Source organism: Dermochelys coriacea, chromosome 11 (genome assembly GCF_009764565.3).
Source record: "Dermochelys coriacea isolate rDerCor1 chromosome 11, rDerCor1.pri.v4, whole genome shotgun sequence".
Classification (NCBI taxonomy): domain Eukaryota; kingdom Metazoa; phylum Chordata; order Testudines; family Dermochelyidae; genus Dermochelys; species Dermochelys coriacea.
In genome coordinates, this window is record NC_050078.2 from 23269845 (window position 1) to 23294906 (window position 25062).

At 39.9% G+C, this 25062-nt stretch overlaps 1 protein-coding gene across 9 annotated transcripts in view; it reads left to right on the plus strand.

Moving 5' to 3' along the window:
• Positions 1-25062, plus strand: part of KYNU (kynureninase) — a 118203-nt gene that overhangs the window by 84525 nt on the left and 8616 nt on the right. For all 9 annotated transcript variants that reach the window (XR_006277918.1, XR_006277919.1, XM_043505074.1 and 6 more), the window contains exons 11-13: positions 17356-17408; positions 19027-19112; positions 22901-23131. Coding sequence is in view for 7 of the 9 variants with exons in the window: in XM_043505074.1 (XP_043361009.1) it covers positions 17356-17408; positions 19027-19112; positions 22901-23131 (370 nt within the window). In the remaining 2 variants the exon portion in view is untranslated. The remainder of the gene's footprint in view (positions 1-17355; positions 17409-19026; positions 19113-22900; positions 23132-25062) is intronic.

Below are 25062 nucleotides of genomic sequence, written 5' to 3' on the forward strand. Positions count from 1 at the left end.
ACAAGAAGATCTGGATGACCTTGTAAACTAGAGTAACAGTAATAGGATGAAATTTAATAGTGAAAAGTGCAAGGTCATGCATTTAGGGATTAATAACAAGAATTTTTGTTATAAACTGGAGACGCATCACTTGCAAGTAACAGAGGAGGAGAAGGACCTAGGAGTATTGGTTGATCACAGGATGACTATGAGCCACCAATGAAAGCTAATGCGGTCTTGGAATGCATCAGACGAGGTATTTCCAGTAGAGATAAGGAGGTGTTCGTACTGTTATACAAGGCACTGGTGAGACCTCATCTGGAATATTTTGTACAGTTCTGGTCTCCCACTTCTAAGAAAGGTGAATTCAAACTGGAACAGGTATAGAGAAGGAATATTAGGATGATCCGAGGAATAGAAAACCTGTCTTATGAAAAAAGAAAAGGAGTACTTGGTGGCACCTTAGAGACTAACAAATTTATTAGAGCATAAGCTTTCGTGAGCTACAGCTCACTTCATCGGATGCATTTGGTGGAAAAAACAGAGGAGAGATTTATATATACACACACACACAGAGAACATGAAACAATGGGTTTATCATACACACTGTAAGGAGAGTGATCACTTAAGATAAGCCATCATCAGCAGCAGGGGGGGAGAAAAGGAGGAAAACCTTTCATGGTGACAAGCAAGGTAGGCTAATTCCAGCAGTTAACAAGAATATCAGAGGAACAGTGGGGGGTGGGGTGGGAGGGAGAAATACCATGGGGAAATAGTTTTACTTTGTGTAATGACTCATCCATTCCCAGTCTCTATTCAAGCCTAAGTTAATTGTATCCAGTTTGCAAATTAATTCCAATTCAGCAGTCTCTCGTTGGAGTCTGTTTTTGAAGCTTTTTTGTTGAAGGATAGCCACTCTTAGGTCTGTGATCGAGTGACCAGAGAGATTGAAGTGTTCTCCAACTGGTTTTGAATGTTATAATTCTTGACGTCTGATTTGTGTCCATTCATTCTTTTACGTAGAGACTGTCCAGTTTGGCCAATGTACATGGCAGAGGGGCATTGCTGGCACATGATGGCATATATCGCATTTGTAGATACGCAGGTGAACGAGCCTCTGATAGTGTGGCTGATGTGATTAGGCCCTATGATGGTATCCCCTGAATAGATATGTGGACAGAGTTGGCAACGGGCTTTGTTGCAAGGATAGGTTCCTGGGTTAGTGGTTCTGTTGTGTGGTGTGTGGTTGCTGGTGAGTATTTGCTTCAGATTGGGGGGCTGTCAGTAAGCAAGGACTGGTCTGTCTCCCAAGATCTGTGAGAGTGATGGGTCGTCCTTCAGGATAGGTTGTAGATCCTTGATGATGCGTTGGAGAGGTTTTAGTTGGGGGCTGAAGGTGATGGCTAGTGGCGTTCTGTTATTTTCTTTGTTGGGCCTGTCCTGTAGTAGGTGACTTCTGGGTACTCTTCTGGCTCTGTCAATCTGTTTCTTCACTTCAGCAGGTGGGTATTGTAGTTGTAGGAATGCATGATAGAGATCTTGAAGGTGTTTGTCTCTGTCTGAGGGGTTGGAGCAAATGCGGTTATATCGTAGCGCTTGGCTGTAGACAATGGATCGAGTGGTATGATCTGGATGAAAGCTAGAGGCATGTAGGTAGGAATAGCGGTCAGTAGGTTTCCGATATAGGGTGGTATTTATGTGACCATCGCTTATTAGCACTGTAGTGTCCAGGAAGTGGATCTCTTGTGTGGACTGGTCCAGGCTGAGGTTGATGGTGGGATGGAAATTGTTGAAATCATGATGGAATTCCTCAAGAGCTTCTTTTCCATGGGTCCAGATGATGATGTCATCAATGTAGCGCAAGTAGAGTAGGGGCATTAGGGGACGAGAGCTGAGGAAGCGTTGTTCTAAGTCAGCCATAAAAATGTCGGCATACTGTGGGGCCATGCGGGTACCCATCGCAGTGCCGCTGATTTGAAGGTATACATTGTCACCAAATGTGAAATAGTTATGGGTGAGGACAAAGTCACAAAGTTCAGCCACCAGGTTAGCCGTGACAGTATCGGGGATACTGTTCCTGACGGCTTGTAGTCCATCTTTGTGTGGAATGTTGGTGTAGAGGGCTTCTACATCCATAGTGGCTAGGATGGTGTTTTTAGGAAGATCACCAATGGACTGTAGTTTCCTCCGGAAGTCAGTGGTGTCTCGAAGATAGCTGGGAGTGCTGGTAACGAAGGGCCTGAGGAGGGAGTCTACATAGCCAGACAATCCTGCTGTCAGGGTGCCAATGCCTGAAATGATGGGGTGTCCAGGATTTCCAGGTTTATGGATCTTGGGTAGCAGATAGAATACCCCAGGTCGGGGTTCTAGGGGTGTGTCTGTGCGGATTTGTTCTTGTGCTTTTTCAGGGAGTTTCTTGAGCAAATGCTGTAGTTTCTTTTGGTAACTCTCAGTGGGATCAGAGGGTAATGGCTTGTAGAAAGTGGTGTTGGAGAGCTGCCTAGTAGCCTCTTGTTCATACTCCGACCTATTCATGATGACGACAGCACCTCCTTTGTCAGCCTTTTTGATTATGATGTCAGAGTTGGGCCTGTCCTTTTGCCCCTCCACCCCCACGAACATGATACAGTTCTGTGGTGACCTAGAATCCTATTTTCGACGTCTCAGACTCAAGGAATATTTCCAACACACCCCTGACCAACATATTAACCCACAGAGACCTTCCTGCCAACACTACAAAAAGAAGGATTCTGGGTGGATTCCTCCTGAAGGTCGAAACAGCAGCCTGGACTTCTACATAGAGTGCTTCCGCCGACGTGCACGAGCTGAAATTGTGGAAAAGCAGCATCGCTTACCCCATAACCTCAGCCATGCAGAACACAGTGCCATCCACAGCCTCAGAAACAACTCTGACATCATAATCAAAAAGGCTGACAAAGGAGGTGCTGTCGTCATCATGAATAGGTCGGAGTATGAACAAGAGGCTACTAGGCAGCTCTCCAACACCACTTTCTACAAGCCATTACCCTCAGAGCCAGAAGAGTACCCAGAAGTCACCTACTACAGGACAGGCCCAACAAAGAAAACAACAGAACGCCACTAGCCATCACCTTCAGCCCCCAACTAAAACCTCTCCAACGCATCATCAAGGATCTACAACCTATCCTGAAGGACGACCCATCACTCTCACAGATCTTGGGAGACAGACCAGTCCTTGCTTACTGACAGCCCCCCAATCTGAAGCAAATACTCACCAGCAACCACACACCACACAACAGAACCACTAACCCAGGAACCTATCCTTGCAACAAAGCCCGTTGCCAACTCTGTCCACATATCTATTCAGGGGATACCATCATAGGGCCTAATCACATCAGCCACACTATCAGAGGCTCGTTCACCTGCGCATCTACCAATGCGATATATGCCATCATGTGCCAGCAATGCCCCTCTGCCATGTACATTGGCCAAACTGGACAGTCTCTACGTAAAAGAATGAATGGACACAAATCAGACGTCAAGAATTATAACATTCAAAAACCAGTTGGAGAACACTTCAATCTCTCTGGTCACTCGATCACAGACCTAAGAGTGGCTATACTTCAACAAAAAAGCTTCAAAAACAGACTCCAATGAGAGACTGCTGAATTGGAATTAATTTGCAAACTGGATACAATTAGGCTTGAATAGAGACTGGGAATGGATGAGTCATTACACAAAGTAAAACTATTTCCCCATGGTATTTCTCCCTCCCACCCTACCCCCCACTGTTCCTCTGATATTCTTGTTAACTGCTGGAATTAGCCTACCTTGCTTGCCACCATGAAAGGTTTTCCTCCTTTCCCCCCCCCTGCTGCTGGTGATGGCTTATCTTAAGTGATCACTCTTCTTACAGTGTGTATGATAAACCCATTGTTTCATGTTCTCTGTGTCTGTGTATATAAATCTCTCCTCTGTTTTTTCCACCAAATGCATCCGATGAAGGGAGCTGTAGCTCACGAAAGCTTATGCTCTAATAAATTTGTTAGTCTCTAAGGTGCCACAAGTACTCCTTTTCTTTTTGTGAATACAGACTAACACGGCTGCTACTCTGAAACCTGTCTTATGAAAGGAGACTCAAAGAGCTTGGCTTGTTTAGCCTAACCAAAAGAAGGCTGAGGGGAGATATGATTGCTCTCTATAAATATATCAGAGGGATAAATACCATGGAGGGAGAAGAATGATTTAAGCTGAGCACCAATGTGGACACAAGAACAAATGGATATAAAGTGGCCACCAGGAAGTTTAGACTTGAAATTAGATGAAGGTTTCTAACCATCAGAGGAGTGAAGTTCTGGAACAGCCTTCCAAGGGAAGCAGTGGGGGCAAAAGACATATCTGGCTTCAAGACTAAGCTTGATAAGTTTATGGAAGGGATGATATGATGGAATAGCCTAATTTTGGCAATTTATTGATCTTCAACGATTAGCTGTAGATATGCCCAATGGTCTGTGATGGGATGTTAGATGGGGTGGGATCTGAGGTACGACAGAATTCTTTCCTGCGTGTCTGGCTGGTGAGTCTTGCCCACATGCTCATGGTTTAGCTGATTGCTAATATTTGGCGTCGGGAAGGAATTTTCATCCAGGGCAGATTGGCAGAGGGCCTGGGGGTTTTTCGCCTTCTTCTGCAGTGTGGGGCATGGGTCATTGCTGGAGGATTCTCTGCACCTTAAAGTCTTTAAACCACGATTTGAGGACTTCAATAGCTCAGACATAGGCTAGAGATTTGTTACAGGAGTAGGTGGGTGAGATTTTGTGGCCTGCGTTATGCAGGAGGTCAGACTAAACGATCATAATGGTCCCTTCTGACCTTAAAGTCTAAGATTCTATGAATTGCCAGATGATGAACACACACTTTATTTCAGTTCACCTGACCTATGGAAGAGGGGAGGGATGCAGGTTCTGTTATGTTATCTTTCTGTTTCTCCCCCCAACCCTCAGGGTGATTTGGCTCCTTGTCTATATTACAGTAGCTTTGAGCTCTTCCAGTGGCTGAGGATTTTCTGGACCCCAGCACCTCTTTTTCTTTGTGTGAAGGGCTGATGTAAAGAGATGCAGGAAGGAAGCCAGTTGCCATTTACAAGCAGAAGCTTTAATCAGTCCTGCAAACTCCAGGAACTATGTTGTATATTCTTGAGTGCCATTTACTGTCTGGTGCCTTATATATTTATATATAATCACACAACTCTTATTAGCACCCCTAACATTTTAGAATGTGCTGTGGAATGGAAATTAAAAGAGGACAGGAAGGCAGTAGCACAAAGTCTGTTACAGGAAGCTATAAATCCTCTGTGCTGCTGGAATAGAACAAAGGGTAATTTATCATAGAGTACAACTCATCCTTCAGTATTAATTCATAGTCATCACTTTTTATATAGCACACACAATTTATATTGGGTGATCAAGGCCATACCCATCACAAACACTCAAAGCAAAATTTACCAGCATAAACCATCCACTTATGTTCAGTTTCTCCTGTCCAGTCTTCAAAGTTGCTTTTGTTTGGACCTTTAAGATTGTTTGCTGCTTCATATAATTAAAAATAGAGGTAATGACTTCTTAAGTGTTTTTTACTGTGCCCAGTACAATGGAGTCTTAAAGCTGACTGGGGCTTTTGGTGCCACTACCACATTACAAATAACATTCAGTATATATTGCGTTAATTTACCTTGAAAATAAAAAAACAATTCCTCCACATCACACACAAATGAGATATTATTCAAATCCTGTAGGACAAAGAGGATGTAACGGAACTTCTAAAACTAGAGTGTGATGGGATATACAAACTCCACTCTGGACAACAAGGGGTTAAGGAATTGCTCTAAGATCAGCCAGCCCTGCCCCACTACACCTGTAGGAACAATCAAGAGCTACAGGAAGCATAACTCCCTGGTTCTTTAAATTTTTATTTTATAGTTCAGTCAGATGTATGCATTTATTTAGAATTTCATCTAGATACTATTCCCCCAAAGATCCATTCAAGGGATTAAGGAGTGTGTGAATGGTTCACTAAATATATCATAAAGAAGACTCAAATGGTTTTGATTATTAAGTCAGAAGTCACAGTTCAGAAATATCTTTAGGTGGGATTGTCGCTTCATGTTTAATTTAATCTTGTTGAAACACCCTAAAAAATTTACCATATTTCTTTACAAAATATAGTATTATCCAGGACTTTATAGAAAACACTGAGAACTTTATTAATATCTCTATTATGAGTAAATTGGCTCCCTGTTTGATTTTTAATTTCTGATGTTAGGCAGGAAATTTGATTTTCTTTTAGTAAATGTGCTAACATATTTATCTTATATTTGGCTAGTAGAAGTGATGATATATGAGCACTCTGATAATAGTTGCTCATGAGCTTATTTAACAGTTTTTCATTCAACTTGATTAGCCTTGGAGGGGTTGTTTTTTGTAAGATCTTTTCTTAGGATTTAATTTAAGCTCCAGCTTTTTTTGCAGTTTAATCATACCTTTTTTTCAGTCTGGCAACTGAATGAAATTATCATCCCTCATTGTGAATGCCTTAGAGGTTTCCTAAACTGTTCTGGGTGAATTCACCAAGCTCTGATTGGATTCCCAACATAATGGTCATTTCTCTTTCACATGCTCTGATCACAGAAACTTGTTTCCTGTTATAAAAGTGAACTCAATCTCCGTTTGTTTTGACCTGAAGGGATAATATGAGTGGACATGTTCTGAGATTGGAATATTCTCAGTTGTACTGAGTCTAAAAGTCTAACAAGGAAAAAAATCAATCCAAGAGGAGGACATATGCACTCTTTATCTGCAAATACTTATCAGCTGTTAATCAACTCACACTTGGTTGACCAAACAGTCTAGGTTTTTTCACCTGTGGAGTGAAGTTGTCTTATTCTCTAACCTTGTAACCTGATACATTAAAATTTCCACCTGTGACACAAGTGAGACCTGAATTGGTCAACTTTTGGGGAAAGGAGGATGATTACTCAAATCTAGGTCATTTTATAATATCACCAACCAAGACAGCAGAGTTAAGCTTGTGTCAGTACTTGGATTATAAAACTGTTCTTAGAGAATTAGATTTGTGCCATTAAAATTTGCATCTGGGGAGAAAGTCAGTTTGGCCATTTTTAAATGAAACATATGAAAATTAAGAAAATAAAATAAAATTACTTATTTTAGCTGTTGCTGAAAATGCAAACAATTCAACAGAAGAGACATCACACTATTAGCCTATTGTATAATCTTATTGTTTTGGTCTTTTGACAAAGTAAAGCTTCAGAGATATTAAATATGAAAAGTCACTATTTTTATAGTAACACCTTTCATAAAGGGTTTTGATTTTTTATTGAGTTCTAAGAGAGCAATCCATTAATAATATACAGCAATATTAATGAGTCATATACACTTAATAATTACAAAATATTTGTAGCAAGTTTGAAAAGGGCAAAGAAAGTATACCAGGATATGTGAAAGACCAAAACTACAGTAATATGAGACTAATAATTACCTGTAGTTCCAAAGCTTTTCAAACTCCGTAAACATCCTACTTATAATTAAGTATTGATCTAGTGTACAAGAGAACTATGAAATGGTTGAAACTTGACACATGTGATGGGGGGGGCACTGTGAGATTGCTCAATCCGAGCAAACTACAAAGAATGGGGCAGACAATCCCCCCAAATGGTGTTTATTCTAATACTTAGATTTACCAAGCCAGCTTCTACAATACCTTACTGGTTACCAAGAAGCCAAAACACAGTTCCCTTAAAGCAACCTAGCCTTGAGCTCTCACCCAGACAGCCAAGTCAAATACGATGAGGATTACTGAAAATCTTGTTTATCATATAAAAGTTACTATTCCAATAAGTGAATCGCTGGACAGAAAGAAACAAATAGGGTTTTAAACATAGCTGCTGGGAATCTTGGCAGAGATTTTCCAAGGAGACAAAGTGAGTTAGGTGCCTGAATGTTATTGGAATTCAATGAGAGCCAAATCCTATGCAAATCCTGGCCAACCATATATATTACAGAGCCATAGGTAGTTACTCCATACTTAAGGTTACAATGAGATTTGCACCTGCAGCAGGAATAAAACCTCTGAATTTTGCACTTAATTTGTAAATTATTTAGCAATAATGAAACAGCTTCAACAGGAGAGACTGAGAAGCCCACCTCAGAGTATCCCATAGCCCAGTGATTAGGGCACTCATCATTAGGGTGATGGTAAAGCCTACTTCAAATCCCTTCTCCCCATCAGATGGAAGAAGGACGTGAACTGGGGATCTCCCAGAGCCCAGATGAGTTTTTTAACCACTGAGCTAAAAGTTATGAGGGAAATTAACTGCTTTTTGCCCCCCCTCCCCCCACAACTGTTTTGTGTGATCTCATATGCAGGGCCTGATACGGTAGGTATGCTTAGAAGGTGCCTTCCTGATTGGGCCCTGCATGCACCTCAGATGGCTAAAGGCCTATCTTCCCCTGGTTTGTGAATTGTGCTGGGGCTTCAGCAGTAGATAATGTCTGGATGCCCAGAGAGAGGCAGCATATGCATGCCCATAGCAGAAACTTAGATGTCTAGAGATCTTTTACTTCAAAAACGTAGTCACTGAGTGAGTTTAAGTGCCTAGAGGCTTTTGCAAGAGTTTTGTACATCACAATAGTGCTAAAACAGGGACTTAGGTGCCTGAAACATGGATTTGGTGTCTAACTCTTGTGCATCCAAACCTAAATGACTTGCCCAAGGCTACACAGGAAGTGTGTGACAGAGAAGGGAATGGAACCTAGTTTTCCCAAGTCCCATGCATGGGCCCCCAACTTCTCGACCATAAAACACAAAAAAATGGTAAATAAAATGAACAGTTTCACTAACATTCTTGGCATTTTTGTGAAGTGCTGGAATGAAACCATAAAAGCAAAGAGAAAAGGAGTACTTGTACTCCTTGTACATCGGTGAATCCGATGAAGTGAGCTGTAGCTCACGAAAGCTTATGCTCAAATAAATTTGTTAGTCTCTAAGGTGCCACAAGTACTCCTTTTCTTTTTGCGAATACAGACTAACACGGCTGCTACTCTGAAACCTGTCATAAAAGCGAAGCTGTTTCTATGGATTCACAGTGACAATTACTTTGAGGAGAAAACTGGGTTTTCAGAACCTTTTGTATCCTCAGTTCTGATGCCATTTTGAAAAACAATATTAATTCAGTTGTAAATAGTTCAAAATTTTAATAGTTCTTAATAACTTTTTTAGATCTAGTAGTTTTTAATATCCTTTAGAGTTAAATTAGGCTACAGGCCACCCTCTTCGCCCTGTACCCTGTTTGGAATCTGGGCTTTAAACTCTGTACTTCCTGCCTGTGATCCTTTTCATTCAGTGACAACCATCAACACTGCCTCTACTGTCTGGGAGAAGCTCACATCGAAACTCAGTGCAGTATTTGCTAGTCCTTCCCCAGCCATATCTAAGAAGGGTAGACACTTTTCTCTGAAAGTATCTCATGAAGATGACTATGAGACCCCAATCAGATCCATGCCAGGGAACCCCCCCAGTACATCAACCTGAATCAGCACGGAGTGTGCCTCCCACTGCAAAGTTCAACTCTGTGCTAGAGAATCCATCCCCACAGATCCAACTGCAGGACATAGGAAGTAATCACATAAGCATGGGACTAAGCCTTCCTCTAAATCCACTTCAAAGAAGTCAGACATGCTTGCAAGCAAATCCACCAGTTCGGCCCATGAGGACTTAGTATGTCCTAAGTCCCACAGGCACAAAAAAGCTCAGAAACATTGGGTTCCACACCATGCTCCATCGGTACCACCGTCCCCAGCTCTTCACAAGACCTGGAACCCTCCACCACTGGCAAAGACCAATAGCTTCCAGATAACATCATCATTGCTGGCACCAACTGCCCTGACAGAAAGAGTCCCCTTTACACCGGGGAGATCCAGATCCATAGACACACGATAGGACACTTTTGCTTTCTGATTCAGAATATCCCCTCCATCAGGACCTTCCATTTCCAGGGAGCTTATATCTTCTCCAAGAGACCTGCCTGCAGAACAGAGCCTATTGGCGCCCCCCATAGACAACTTACACCTCTCCAACAGCACAAGCGGTACCACCACTTTAACCCAAGTCAGGCTTTTTCTTCTTGGGAGATTTGGAACCCTCAGATGAACCGCTTCTCCCATACCACCCTTACCCATTCCTCAGGAGATCCACATGGCCCTGGGATCAACCATTGCCTCCCCGACTCAGCCATGGGGACCCCCATGACCATCTGTCAACCCATGCTACTGGCCATATTGGTGACCCTGGTATGAGTATCCCTCTTCAGAATCTATCCGATCTACCAGGGAGTCATCACCTTTCTTCCCTCTGAGGGAACCATCAAATTTTCCCCTGGATCTGATAGGGGAGGAGGAGTACTATGCTCTGGTTCCATAAGAACTGGCCAGACTACCATCACCATCGCTGGATGAAGAGGTAACTTCGACATCCCTTTCCCCCTGGATGACTTCAGGCAGTTCCAAGGCCTTCTCTGCAGAGTCATCAGGGAACTTCAGATTCCACTAGAGAAGATCCAGGACTCCCAACACAGGCTTTTGGACATCCTCCATACCTCTGGGTCTATGAGAATTGCTTTCCCTGTCAATGATGCCATACTGGAGCTGTCTAGGAGAGTGTGGCATACCCCTACCACCTGCGCTCCTACCCTCAAAGGGATGGAAAGATGCTATGTGCTGGCTAAAGGCTCAGAATTCTTATTCTCTTACCAAGCTCCCAACTTGTTGGTGGTTCAGGTCACTTTGGAAAGGTCCAGGCAATAACATCCCAGATCTACTCCCACGGACAAGTAGGGTAAACATTTAGATCTACTGGGGAGGAAGGTTTTCTCGTGTTCCAGTCTTCAATTCACGATAACCAATTATCATGCGCAATTGGCTAAATATTATTTCCTGAACTATACTTAGTTTGAGGATTTCACCAATGGCCTCCCACAGCAAAATCATATTAGTTTCCAAGCTTTGATAAAATAAAGTTAATTAATAGCCAGAACTACCTTCCAATCTGTAGTCCATGTGGCTGATACTAACTCTATAGCCATAGCTATTGCCATTATTATGCAAAGGGAGTCCTGGCTTCATGCCTCAGGGTTCCCCTGGGAGGTCCAGAATACCATCGAGGACCTCCCCTGGATAAAACAAAGAGTCATTCTACCAGAAGAGATGTATATTCCACTCTCTTAGATTGTATCCTATCTTTGAAGACATTGGGTCTCTCCCTCAGCTCCTTGCAAATCCACTTAGCAGAAATCAGTGCATTCCATCCACCTACTGAAGGCTACACTATTTTTGCATCCCACTAACCAATCAATTCTGGAAAGACCTGATAAGAGCTTTCCCACCCCCTGAAAAGATTGTGGTACAATGGCACTTGAATCCTGTTCTTTCAGTACTGACAATGCCCCCCTTTTTGAGTGTTTAGCTACTTGCTAAAGGCTCCTCTCCATGAAGGTCACCTTTCTTGTAGCCATCACATTGGTGAGGAGGGTGAGTGAACTTGGAACAATGATGGCAGACCCCCCATAAGCTGTATTCCACAAAGATAAAGTTTCTTTACACCTACATCCCAAATTTATCCCTAAAGTGATTTTGGAATTTCACCTTAACCAATCCATTCACTTACCTGTATTCTTCCTGAAACTGCATGTTTGTGCAATGGCCAACAAGCCTTAGCCTTTTACCTGCAGAGAACAAAACCAACCAGGAAGTCCTTGAGACTGTTGCTGTAGTGAGGAGAGTCAGAGGGCATACCATCTCCACCCATAGAATTTCCAAATGGATATCTGGTTGAATTTTACTCTATCATTCTATTCTACGTCCCTCCCCCTACAAGGTTATGAGCTTATTCCACTAGAGCTTAACCAGTTACCATAGCATTTCTCCAGGACATACCCTCCTAGGATAGCTGTAAAGCAACCACGTGGAGCTCCATCCACACATTTGTAAGGCGTTATGCCTGGTACAGTATTTAGTTGCTGATGCCACCTGTCGGATGGCTGTTCTCTGATCAGTGCTACTGTCTTCATCTACGCACTCTGTTCCTACTTGGGTACTTCTTCTCAATCACCCACAGTTAAATACAATAGGAAGAAAAAAGAAGAAGAGAAGTTACTTACTGTAACTGGAGGCTCTTCAAGGCATGTGGTCCCTATCTGTATTCCACTAACCACCCTCCTTCCCCTCTATTTTGGATCTTATCCGATTCATGGTGGAAAAGGAACTGACAAAGTGATTGGTCCACACCACCCTTTATCACCTCGGTTGGACACAAAAGGTGAGCCAGGACACATTCATCAATCAACAGACACTACTTTCAAATTCTCTGACTCCAGGTGCATGATGTGCATGCATAACCCCCCACAGAGGAATACAGATAGGGACCACGCATCTTTAAGAACCTCCAGTTAAAGTAACCTTCCTCTTAGCATTTGTTAATCCTGTGAGAAAATAAGGATTGTTTCTAATGATGGGAGCATCACAAGATGTTCAGAGTTCTTGTTCTGTTTAGATAAGAATCTAAACATTCAGATGTATTTCCAAACTATGCACATCTTTTGGGTCAGCACAAGTGGGCTGAAAATCTCATGAGAACAATTTAACTTGTCAAAATTGACACTAATATTTTTGTGAAAAATTCATATTTTTTTCATCAGAATTTTGAATACTGAAATGTCTTGATCAGCGCTATAGACCAGACTTTTTCATGAGATTTCCAGCATTACTGGTTGCATTCCCATCTGGTTAGCAGAAGAAGGTATGCTGAAAGACAGGATCCACTGTTTTCAATTCTTAAAGGCTTAAGTTTACTTCTAAGAATGGGCAAAGGTTTGGCAGGAGAGAAGGGGAGTCTTTTGTATTTTTGTCCTTATCTGCTTTGCCTACCTCTTGTTTTTTCATCTTCTTAATCCATTCAGATATTAGGATTAAAAAGCCAAGCATAGGTAAACTACAGAAATCCAATAATATAGTATTTCTATATCATCAGAGTAAGGCATAAGACATTTCCAGGCAAGGATGTGATCTGACTAGTAAAGGGAGACCAGTATACTCCATACATAGTGAAGTTTGAGAATTTAATTTTTTTAGTGTCATTAATTCTACACTGTTATTTTCCTGTTATATCTTTTAGCATACTTGCCCATAGACCCTTAAAATGATTTCTCACAAAATATGATGATAGAATGGTTCATAGAAGGCTTTGTCCTGGGTTGTGAAAGTCAGGCTGTGTTAACAGTGTTTGCTTGTTTTCTGTATCACTGCTCAATAGTTTCAGAGGGGTTCTCCCCCCCCCCCCAAGAAGGCAAATGAACCACATGTTTCTTCACATTGTAAATTATAAATGAGTTGCATAATCATCTGTTACTTAGAAGCAAAGGTCAAAGGATTTTTTTTTGTATTTCTTCTATGTTCTTTAACTGGATCTTCTTTGATGTCTTCACGGCACATACATAGTGATCATTATATCCCCCATTCTTGCATCTTTAATGCAACTACAAACGAAACGACTCAAGTTATGAATGCCCAGTGCTTCTGTCTAACACACACAGATGTGAGAAAAAACTGAGCTAAATAAAAATACTTACTGAAGGGATTGTTCCCTGGTGTAAATGTGCTTAAAAGAAATAGGAACAAAATGAAAGGATGATGCGCCTATCTGGTATAATTTTTCCCCTCCATAAATCTGCTGTCTACGCCTCTTGATTTGTAAAATGGGAGAATGTTTTTGGGTATAACAAGACCAATAAAATATGTGTAATGATCTTTAATTACATGCCTTATTTGTGTCATGAACTTGGGCAAGTAACAGTGTGCATTAACCCAGCGTATTAAACATTTAAAAAGTAGTGATGTGTATAGCTCAGAAATACGCAAAAAATATTCTTTCTTGTCAGAACATTAGGATTCCTGCTTTATTTTAGAGACAAAATGGACCAAAGTGCTTTTCCTTTTTAATGGAATTTTTACTTAAAAACAAAAAAACTAAAATTATTTAGCTCTAAGTAGGGTTATGTGATTACATGTATCTCACAAAAAACACCATCCTAATTAGCATTGCTTTTTGACAAGCTCAGCTGTGAGTCTCTATGCCCATTTGGTCCATGGACTGAAATACCTTCTCACACTGAGAGGTTCTCACTCCTGAAACATATTGGCACGGCAATCTTGAGAAGCTGTATGTTCTCTAGCTGTTTGTGGGATGTCAGAAGGCTAATAATCCAATGTATATCAGAAACACAAATATACATACAAAGCTGGTATGGCCATTTCAAATTGTGTTATAATAAAATGTGAAAAATCTCCAGTTTGGTTGTACCTATGTGTGTCCATATGTGCAAATGTCCATTAAGAGTCAGTTCCCAATAGAGATTATTAAAGCATGTTTCCATAACAAGTCCCTTCTCTAATCTAAAAAGCATGTTTTTATCATGGTCTGTAAAACAGTCATGCCAACAGCTAGTTCTCCTAATACAGTTTAATGCCCCAACTTGGCTGGGGACAAATTACTTTAAATACAGGAACATAAAAAAACAAGTTTTTTGTTATTTCATGCATTTAGTATTACAAGATTTTGCCAAAATCATGGCTCAGATTTAAAATAAAAGTTATAAGCTGCTGCCTTGGTGTTTTGAAAACAAGAATGTTTGAAATAATTAATTCCTTTCAGAATATCCACTTTGCATGCAGAGTAGCTACTCTTTAATAAGAAATGTTACTACCTCATCTTACTGTGCAATTTTACTGCCTATTATTTTTACTATGCATTTATATACCCTTATATAACATCTCAGCTATTTCACATCATAACAGGCTAAAATTTGGCATAACAATGGCAGCCCTGATTTCAATTCTTTCACAGAAAATTATTAACTGTTAATTGCTAATTTATAAAGCTTGTGTATGTGTGTGTGTGTATATAGATATAAAACCTCTTTGAATCCTGTTGACATATCGTACATCAAACAAATGACATCCATAGGAAATATTGGATTGATGACGGTGTAGAACCAGAATTGTATCTAAACACCCATCATGTATGATGCCCATGGAGTTCTAGAATCTCAAAAAGAAATGTCAGCTTGTCAGTGTTTTAGTAATGGTAGGGACAGGCAAAATGATTTTAAAAAATTGTGCCACCTTTAAATTTCATGCATTTCTATCACCAAACTTTAATCAGTTTCTGAAATTTCAGTTTCCAAGTTCTAGACATGACAAACCACAGGATAGGTCCTGCTCTAGGCCAGTTGCACAGAGTCAATAAGTTTAGATACAACACCAAGCATTTGGAGTCTCATCTGAACTAAAACCTGAAGTCCAGGACTGTTAGTCCTTCATCATTCTTTACTGGGACAGTACTCCTGTTGATGTCTGTGGGTCTCCTGTTGACTTCTATTGCCTGAGGAATGAGTGCATGGCATGGCTCAACAAGTAAATTGCTCTTTAGTATTTTTTTAACCTTACTACACACTGTTATTCTAGGTAGTGTACTTCATGTTTGTTTTTTTGCTATGCTAAGCCAATTGGAATGAATGGAATACTTGCACCATTAACTTCAATGGGATTTTGTTATAATATTATTGTGTAATATTGTGTTTTATGGTAAACTATTATAGAGGAAAGATACTGTAAAATACTATAAAACAGTTGATGCATTTTTTATTATTCAAAGCATCCGCATCTGAGTTATTTGGGCAATAGCAAATAAATAGTTTTATTTGTAATATATTATTTTTGACAAAAAATTCATTGAAATGAATGGATGATTTCATTGTTGATTTCCATGTGACTTTGAATAGTAAGACTATTCTTTAGCAATATAATATTTCACACGTCTGCTTTATTTAATACAATGAGATGAGAGTGATGGATCTATTCATAGGGGTGAAATGTAAACCCATATTATCCAGAAATAACAAGTAAGCATTTTACTTGGCACTGTGCATAGTTTGTATAACAATTCTTTACATACAGTATGACTGACCAAACTAGTCCCATCTATCTTAGACTTTTACAGTTTGGCCTTTTTAATTTGCAGCATATGGCTAGGCCTTTCCAGGAGTAGTGAGGAGAAGCACAGTTCCTTTCCTCCTTGTTTGCTCCAGGGGAAAGTAATTTGCTACTAGCTGTTGCTAGCAGCAAATTACACACACACTCTAGCCTTCAACACAATGATAGCTCAGCTGTGCTGGCTGGATGCTGAAGATGAAGCCACAGAAATCAAAGCCACCTAGTTGCTTAGAGATGTGTATTGGGCACCCAGCACCAGTTTAACTCTTTGTGCTGAGACCCCAGGTCTACAAAGACCACACACGAGTTGAGGTGGGGTTGTCTTACTCCCCTCATATCCTTGTATGGCCACATGAGTGGGGCTATGATCTGGCTCATAGTAAATACTAGGTCAGTGCAAAATATTTGATGAAAAACTTCAAATTTTATGTGTTCATGTTTTATTTAAATTTCTGCAATATTTCTATTTTTTGGGGGGGGACCACCTTGAAATGTCTTCAGAATATTGTCTCAAAAATCTAGTTGTGAATTAAATGGGACTGAATTTCATTCAAAAAAGGGTTATATTATTGAGTAATAAACCCAGTTTCATAATCTGAAATCTTATTGCTAGGTTGGGATTCACATCAGCACAACATGGCAATGGAACGATGAAGCAACTGCAACCTTTTCTTAGAGGCCTCTTCGTCTATTTTTTGTTTGCTGTTCATATCTTTCCTTTTGTGGATTTAAGTCAGATTTATAATGTCCTTTGGTTTTCAGTATTTACCAAAGCGGATTTGTGTTTGTCCTTTTAGCCATTAGGAATATAACACTGGAAATATTTCTGCTTTATTTTTCAGTTTGTAGGATGAATTTAGACAAAATGAACATTAATAGAGCCCCAATAGATTGATTGATTGTTTGAAAACTATAATAAATATCATATTTCAGTGTTGAAGAGAAATTGAAAAGTCACATAAATAAGTTATTAATGCCAGTTAACCACATAACTTACTGATACTATTTGATTAGTAAAAAGAAAAGGAGTACTTGTGGCACCTTAGAGACTAACAAATTTATTAGAGCATAAGCTTTCGTGAGCCACAGCTACAGTCTCTAAGGTGCCACAAGTACTCCTTTTCTTTTTGCGAATACAGACTAACACGGCTGCTACTCTGAACCCTATTTGATTAGTGTATCAGAAGCTATTTAGTAATACTCATGTCAGATTTAAATATATATCAATGCGTGATTTTGTTGTTTTTTTCCGTTTTTTTTCCATATTATGTTTTAGGCTAATAGGCTGGTGGGGTCATGAATTCAAAACTAGATTTCTCATGGAAAACAGTATGTATACTTCTTTAAATATGTCACATGATATAGAACTTGCATACATTGCTGTTCACTATTATTTTGAATAGAAATGATAAGACTTTATGTTTGCTCACTGGTGTTAAACCTATTAAAACCAAATTCATCCTTGATGTTGTGCAGCTTCACTGAAAGCAGTGAAGAAACAACCAGAATGAATTTGATCTACTGTCACGTCAATCTAGTTGGTTGTTTATGGTTGCTCAAACAGACACTCCAAAAAGGCCTTTCAAATTCAGACTTGGACTATGGGTAAATTTTTCACCCTACTAGATCCCGTAAGGGCTAGAGACTACTTTCCTTCTTCATATTGAGTAGTACTTTATGGTGGGAGTAGCTCCATTGGAATGAATGGGAAATGTGAATAAAGGCAGAATCTGGCCCTAACTGAAAACAGCCATCTATTTTGGCTTTACTAGCCCAAGCTAGAACTCAATGAGGTATAAAATAAAACAATGACCTGTTTCAAAAGAAGTGAAATGTCTGTGTTCCAGCCTTGTGCATGGACACATAGGAGTACTTTCTAAATCTGGAGGTCAGTCTCTCCTCCAACCCCATCTTAAAGGAGACCTCAGCCTGCAGGAGGGTTAGAAGCTTGCTTTGAGGCTTTACCATGCGAGTCCTTGCCAATCTGACTTTAGGTCAACACTGCTGGCCTCAGTCCTCTCTTTGAGATACTGCAAGGATTCTGGCCAAAAGTATAGAGAGGGACTGGGCTAGTCTTGCTGGAGAACCATCATCAGACATGTCATCTTCTAAAGCATAAAAAATAAAATCTTTCACCTCAGATGCTCTCCACTCCCTCTCCTTTGGGTTCCTACTCACAAAAGGCTAGTCTTGAAGTCATTTTGTAGGGGCAGTTCACATGAGGAAGATAGGCAAAAATTATATGAGTTTAATAAGTCCTCACAGTGAGTGAGAGGTGCTCCTTTCCATCGAAAGAGCTCTGGTGCTTGCACTGAAAAGATAAACGATGCAATATTTCAAAGAATGCAGTATAAGACAGATCACATGAAATTTCAAAGCCTAAAGCAGTGGTAGCCAAAATCTGGCCTGGAAGTCAGCTGCCCCCACAAGTTCCGTATTGGCCTAAATGGGTTTATGGACACTACATGTCCCTTGGATATGATATTCCATTTGATTCAAGTGGACTTTGTTTAGCTCAAGATGGAGCACTGCAATGTGCAGTCTCCACAAGCCACTTATTCATATTAAAGATAAAAAGCCTGAGTCTCCTCTCAATTACTGTACTCCTTTTATACTACATTGACTTCAATAGATATGCTTGTAGTTTACACCAGTGTGAGAGGGGAATCTGGCCTAAAGGCAATTTTAATATGTTCCATTGTATGCAAATTAATTGCAGTCCTCTGGCTCCTGGGAAGCTGCTGATGTAAGCTTCAGTTGGGTAAAATTTGAGTACCTCCAATGTGAAAAATAGTAGCTGCAAGTGGACTAAACGTGTTTCCTTATAACCAAATCCTAATGTCCCACTGACTTTAGTGAAATTTTTAATTGAGTGAAAAGTCAAGATTTGTCCTAATGAATAAAACAAATTAAAAAATATAACTAACAGAAGTTATTAATTTTCCAGAATTGCAACTAAGTCCTGGAATCAATGGATATCGGTTATCAAATCCTCCAATTTTATTGGTCTGTGCACTGCATGCTAGTTTAGAGGTAGGTAGTTATATTTCTTATGACTATGAATTTTAAGAATCTGCAAATTGTAGAATGGAATCTTAGAATCTTTTCATCAAGATTATCTTTTTTAAAAATGTAAAATTTAGACCAGGACTACATGTGGTTATGAGAGAGATGGTTGACTTTTCGCAAACCTTTCTATTGGCAACCCCACACTTGTTTTACATTTTGGGTTGATCTGAATACAAGAACTCAAGATGAAAATAAAACAAAATTTATGGAAACTCACCAGATGGGTAAAAATCATTGTGGTAAAACTGACCTTTTCCAGGTGAGTTTTTTAACAGAATCATTTTATCTGCCTCTGCCTAAAGAATAAAATTAATCTTGGCAGCATTTGTTGGTGAGACTCAAAACCCAGAATCAGGCAAGATTTTATTTGATTTCAGGCTTCATTGAACTTGCCTGGTTTGACATTTCACTTTAAATGTTTCAATGTCCTTAATGTACAGAGCCAAATTCTGCTCTCAGTTACTCACCTCTAGCTCCAGACTGTCTCCTCCTGACTTCAGCTTACTTTGCTGTTTTCAGTGGAGTTCCTCCAGATTCACACCTATGTACCTGGGCAGATTGTGCCTCACTGCAGTTTGCCTGTGAAACTCAACTTCAGGAAATTCAACACAGAGTTTCTTCTTAATTATTTTGTCAGGAGAGTGAGGTTTGTTCAATATGGAAGAAACAGGATCTGGCCACCCAGTGTCATGGATCTTGGGTGATTGCACTGGCTCTGGGAATCCATCTCCTCTATTCCCTGGCAGCAGAACTCCACAGCAGCTGGTATTTGGCCTTTGGAGCCTTCCTCAAAGAGGGATTACCACGATAAGGTTTGGGGGTGAAAAGAAATTACAGCCTGGGGCAGTTAGTATACTTGGGAAGTACATCAGAGCAGTGGAAGGATGATATGCATCTCCCTGGCCCACACACTTCAAGCTATATCCTCCTGCATTAATTCCTGAACCAGGAGAGTGCCCCCTCTGATGGCCATGGGAAGGGAGTTTTTGCCATGATGGTAGGACAGGAGTAATCTATGCACAGAAGGTCCCATGATTAGACCTTGAGAGCAGAATTCAGCCCATTTAGGAAAGCATTCAGAACTCCTTTAGATGTCCTGTGTGGTAGTGCAATCACATATTGCCACATTTCATCTCCAGACATGGCTGCATTTCTGTGATGGGTGAATTTATCCCTGTACAAATGATTCTCAATCACTCAGGGATCCTTTGTGGATGAAAGGTGCAGTTATGCATAGCTTTCTCTATGCTGCAGTACTCACAATCTTGAGAAACTTGTTTAAAAACTTAAAACAATCTTGGTTAACAATGTTCTGTGGCCAGTCTGAATGGGGTATACTTTTAAAAAAAAGTTTCCCAAACCATTTTATTAGCATTAGTTGTACTGGTGAAGCCAATTCTGGAACAAAAAGACAACCCCCTCACACTATCTTTTCATCTGTTTGTTATGAAAAACAAAAATATCTTAGACATGTATAAAACAAGCCATTAAAGTCAGAAAATTGCCAGCTGAGGCTATCTTTTCTCTCCAGCATTACATACTAAATTGAAGGACTGCAAAAGGTCACAGAAATACTTCTTGTTCTGTTTGACAATTTATTTTGTTAGTCCTTAAACATTCAATATATTTTTAAACTTTCAGTGACCTTAGAGATAAGCTAAAAGCAGCTTTGCTATGACCCAGATTGTCACTGCTCCAGTTTGTGTGGGTGAATGTAATTTAACTCACCTCAGGGAGTCTCAAAGAGCAATAACTGATCATATTCCACTGACTCCCCTTTTCATGCCTACATTACCCTTTTGGCACAGACAGGATTTCCAAGTGCTAATTGCTCTAGGACAGTGGGAAACAGAATAGTTTCCATGTCTGGCAAGAGATGGCTTGTGAAATTCTATGCCATCCTGCACTGGGACACATTAAGCAGAAGGCAGTGTTTCCAATGGAAACAATGAAAACTGCAAGTGTTGAAGCCTCAATAATGCTTAAAGTGACTGTTATGGCACTAGTTGTTCCCTTTTATGGATTGAAGTGCGTGTGGTGGGAAGATCTCCATCGCCATATTAAAAAGAACTTTTTAGAAAAATTCCACTCAGAGGGCACATATTTCTTGAACAAAACCTAAGTAACCAGGCTTTCTAGCAGCAAGAGAGGGACCAAGAATCCTGCTCATCCTGTAAACCCAGTAGCTCTGTAGTACCAGCAAAGCCTTCTGTATAACTCCTGCAAAGGAGCAGTTCTAGTTTTAAGTTTTCCATCCATGCCAGTGCAGCTCACTTAATGCTCCTGCCCCTTTCACATTCTATACCCACCTCCACTGCAGCAATATCTCCCTGCAAGACCTCTGCCTGACCAGCCACATCTTGCACACCACTGCATACAGGAGATGTATCATTTCAGTTGTGTTTAGGCCAAGTTACTCCAGGCCCATGATAGGATTGGGGTCAATGGCCTGTGGATATTCAGCAGGGAGGAGAGTACTCTCCAGACAGCATGCTGTAAATTAAGTGGGATCTCTTGGCTATCTCTTCCTGTAATTACTTTATACGCTTTATTTTCATATTATAGTGTAATATCATTTTAAATATTATTCTGAAATTTCTCCCTCAGGGTCTGATATTTTGAGTCTGCAATCATTAGAGGGCACAATCAGCTGCAACTACATAAAGTAAAATGTAGGGTCTGGAATATGGCCTTAGATTTAACTACCTGGTTTTCAGGGACAATCACTTCTTTGAAGTTTATTCTGTCATTTGCCCCTGCAACATGCACAAACCAAAATGTTGTGTTTTGTTTTGTTTTTAAACTTGGTCTTAAGATCATATTTTCAATTGTTCTCCTAAACCAAGCCGTCCCATATGCCAATGGGGGAAGTGAGAGCGACATGCCTCCTTTTTATCTCTCACAGATTCTGGCAATATGGTTTGTCCCCCTCAATGTGGCAGCAGGGTTAAGCAGTGTCACCACCTATTACAATTTTACTGTGAATCTTGTGAAATGTGAAGTTTGTCTTAAAACACCATTTCCTTGAATCATATAAGAGCCTTTTTTAAAAAGAAAGAAAAAGAGAAAGAAACAGTTCTTTTCAAACATTGTAGTAGTGGAGAAAAGCTTAAAAACATGAATCCTAAAGGCTCCAAAGACCAGAATGCAAGTTAAAATGGACTCAAAGTGTATTTAAAAAAAAACAAAAACCTCATGGTTTTTAAGCCAATATCAAGATGTTCCAAGGCCTAACCCATGATTTTTGAAACTGCTATTTTCATTCTTAGTCCTGGTCCAGCTCCCATATTTTTTTTATTGTAGTGGCACTATTGAGCCTGCAGTATTTATGGACAATATTTATACGGGATACTGCTCTCCTAGCCACTTGATGCATGTGTTCAGATTCCCATGTGCATAGGTAAATGTGGTCAGAACAATTGCAGCAGCAGATAAGGAGACCCTTTACATCTGACCCTTAAAGTACATAGTCTTGTATTTTCTAAGGCTCAATTCTGCTCCCCTCATTTACACTGGGTAGCATGTTATTACTTGGTTCCAGTGGCACTACTTACAGAGAAAGCTACTACTTAACATGATTAAGGATGGAAGAATCTGGGCCTCAGAATATTGTGGCTCTTGAAATGATTAAAATTATTGAAGAGGATAAAAATGGCCTCATCCTACTTTGGAAGGTTTCTGTTTTATTGTTTCTGTTTTCAGAACAGAAATGCCGCAATGGATTATCTTTCTAATTATTTACATCCTTGTAGGTCTTTGGGCAGACTACAATGAAAGCACTGAGAAGGAAATCCATTCTGCTAACGGGTTACTTGGAGTACCTGATAAAGCATTACTACAGTGAGGATAAAGCAAATCCAGAGAAACCCTTTGTAAAAATAATCACACCACCTCAGATTGAGGAAAGAGGATGCCAGCTCACACTAGTTTTTTCTGCTCCAATCAAATCTGTATTTAAAGAACTGGAAAAAAGAGGAATAGCTGTGAGTAAATCAGTCTTCCCTGCTGCAGATTTCCCCATGCTTTGTTTTATGACTCTACTGCACTGAGTTAATCATTTTTGTTATTATTCCTGTATAGTTTCATATAAGACCTGAGAAAGACTCCAGTTAATTTCAGTAGGCTTTGGATCAAGCCTACAGAGGATAAATTTCTTATTTATAATAAAAGAGAAGCTTTATCAATATTCAGATTACAATAATATGATTTTTTTCACCCTAAACTTGAACAAACTCTTTTTGCAGGTTGAGAAATGTTTGGAAAACTTCCCCCTCACTTCATATTGCCCCCCCTCCTTGCCCCCCACAGACACCATAAACAAATAGTCTGTAGTTTTATACAGCACTGCTCTGCTTTCTCCCAGTCAAGATGAAATGTTTCAGCTTAAAATACTACAAAGGAAGGCTATTTCCAACCCATTTGGAGAGTGCCAGGCATCCCAACAAGAAGGACATCTTGAGATTTCCAGGCTAATTCTGTTGACTGAAGAGGTGTGGCTAATTCAGAAAAGCCTTCTGATTTTATATACTGAATAAATGGAATAATAAAATATTTTCATAACTCATCTTTAGCTCTGAAAGAAATGTATATAAGTGCATGTTATTACCCACATTATATAGATCATTTGCTAGACTGTAGGCTGTCCAGACCATCATTCTTTTTCTCTATATTCTGTACAGCATTGATTTATTATCATTAACTAGGAATAGCACTAATGCTGGGACAAATTTTGTGGCTGAAACTTTTTTTTTTTGCTGAAAAATGCAGATTCAGCTCAACTGAAACACTTCATGAATTTGTGCTAATTTTGGTAAATTGTTTCAGTCAAAGGAAAAAACAGAAATGTCCAAATGGTTAATTTTGATATTTCCAAAATGTTTTGATTTTTTAGGGAGCTAGATTCACAATGGGTAGTAGGCACCATTCACAAAACTGAGGGGGACTTCATCCCAGTAAGGGAAAATGACTCTCTAGCTTTGGTGCTCATTGAGGAGAGGGGGAAACCTGGGTTCTAGTCATGTGCCCATGAACAGCTATAATTATTTATACAAAATGGAACAGCTTCAACAGGAAAGATTGAGATAGGCCCTCCCTAACGTAGCCAGTAATGTGGTGGTTAAGGCCCTCATCTGGCCTATAAGACACCTGAGTTCAAGTCCCTGCCCTAAAGCTAGGATTTAAACCTGGGTCTTTCTCAGGTGAGTGCCCTAAGTAGTGAGTATAAGCACATCTCCCTGTGAATCTAGCCCTTCATTTCCTTTGCTTATATATAATCAAACAGTTCAAGTTTCCTAAAATGGAAACCATTTTTTTCTGATTTTTCAATTCATTGAATTTTTTTTTAATGTGCTTGGGTTGACCCTGAAACAGGTTTTGTTTTGTTTTTGATTTTTTTTCCAGAACTGAATCTGAAAAATCAATAATTCACACAGCTCTGATCAAGGCTGCACTGTGGAAGATGCTGCCTATACACATAGTAGAAGACCATTCCTGCTCCAATGAGCTTGTAATCTAAATAGAAAGAAACAGAAACATTTTATAGATGACAGGTTTCAGAGTAGCAGCCGTGTTAGTCTGTATCCGTAAAAAGATAAGGAGTACTTGTGGCACCTTAGAGATAAATTTGTTAGTCTCTAAGGTGCCACGAGTACTCCTTTTCATTTTACAGATGGGAAGCCTGAGACAGAGAGATGAAGTCACTTCCCAAAGCTCACTCAGGAAGTCTGTGGCTGAGTCAGAAATTTGAACCCAAACCCTATATCTTAAACCACAAGATCATCTTCCTCTAACTGACACTTATTAACTAAAAGGTTATTTTCTCTAGATCTGAAGAAGAGCTCTGTGAAGCTCAAAAGCTTTCCTCTTCTACCAACAGAAGTTGATTCAATAAAAGATATTACCTCACCTGCCTTGT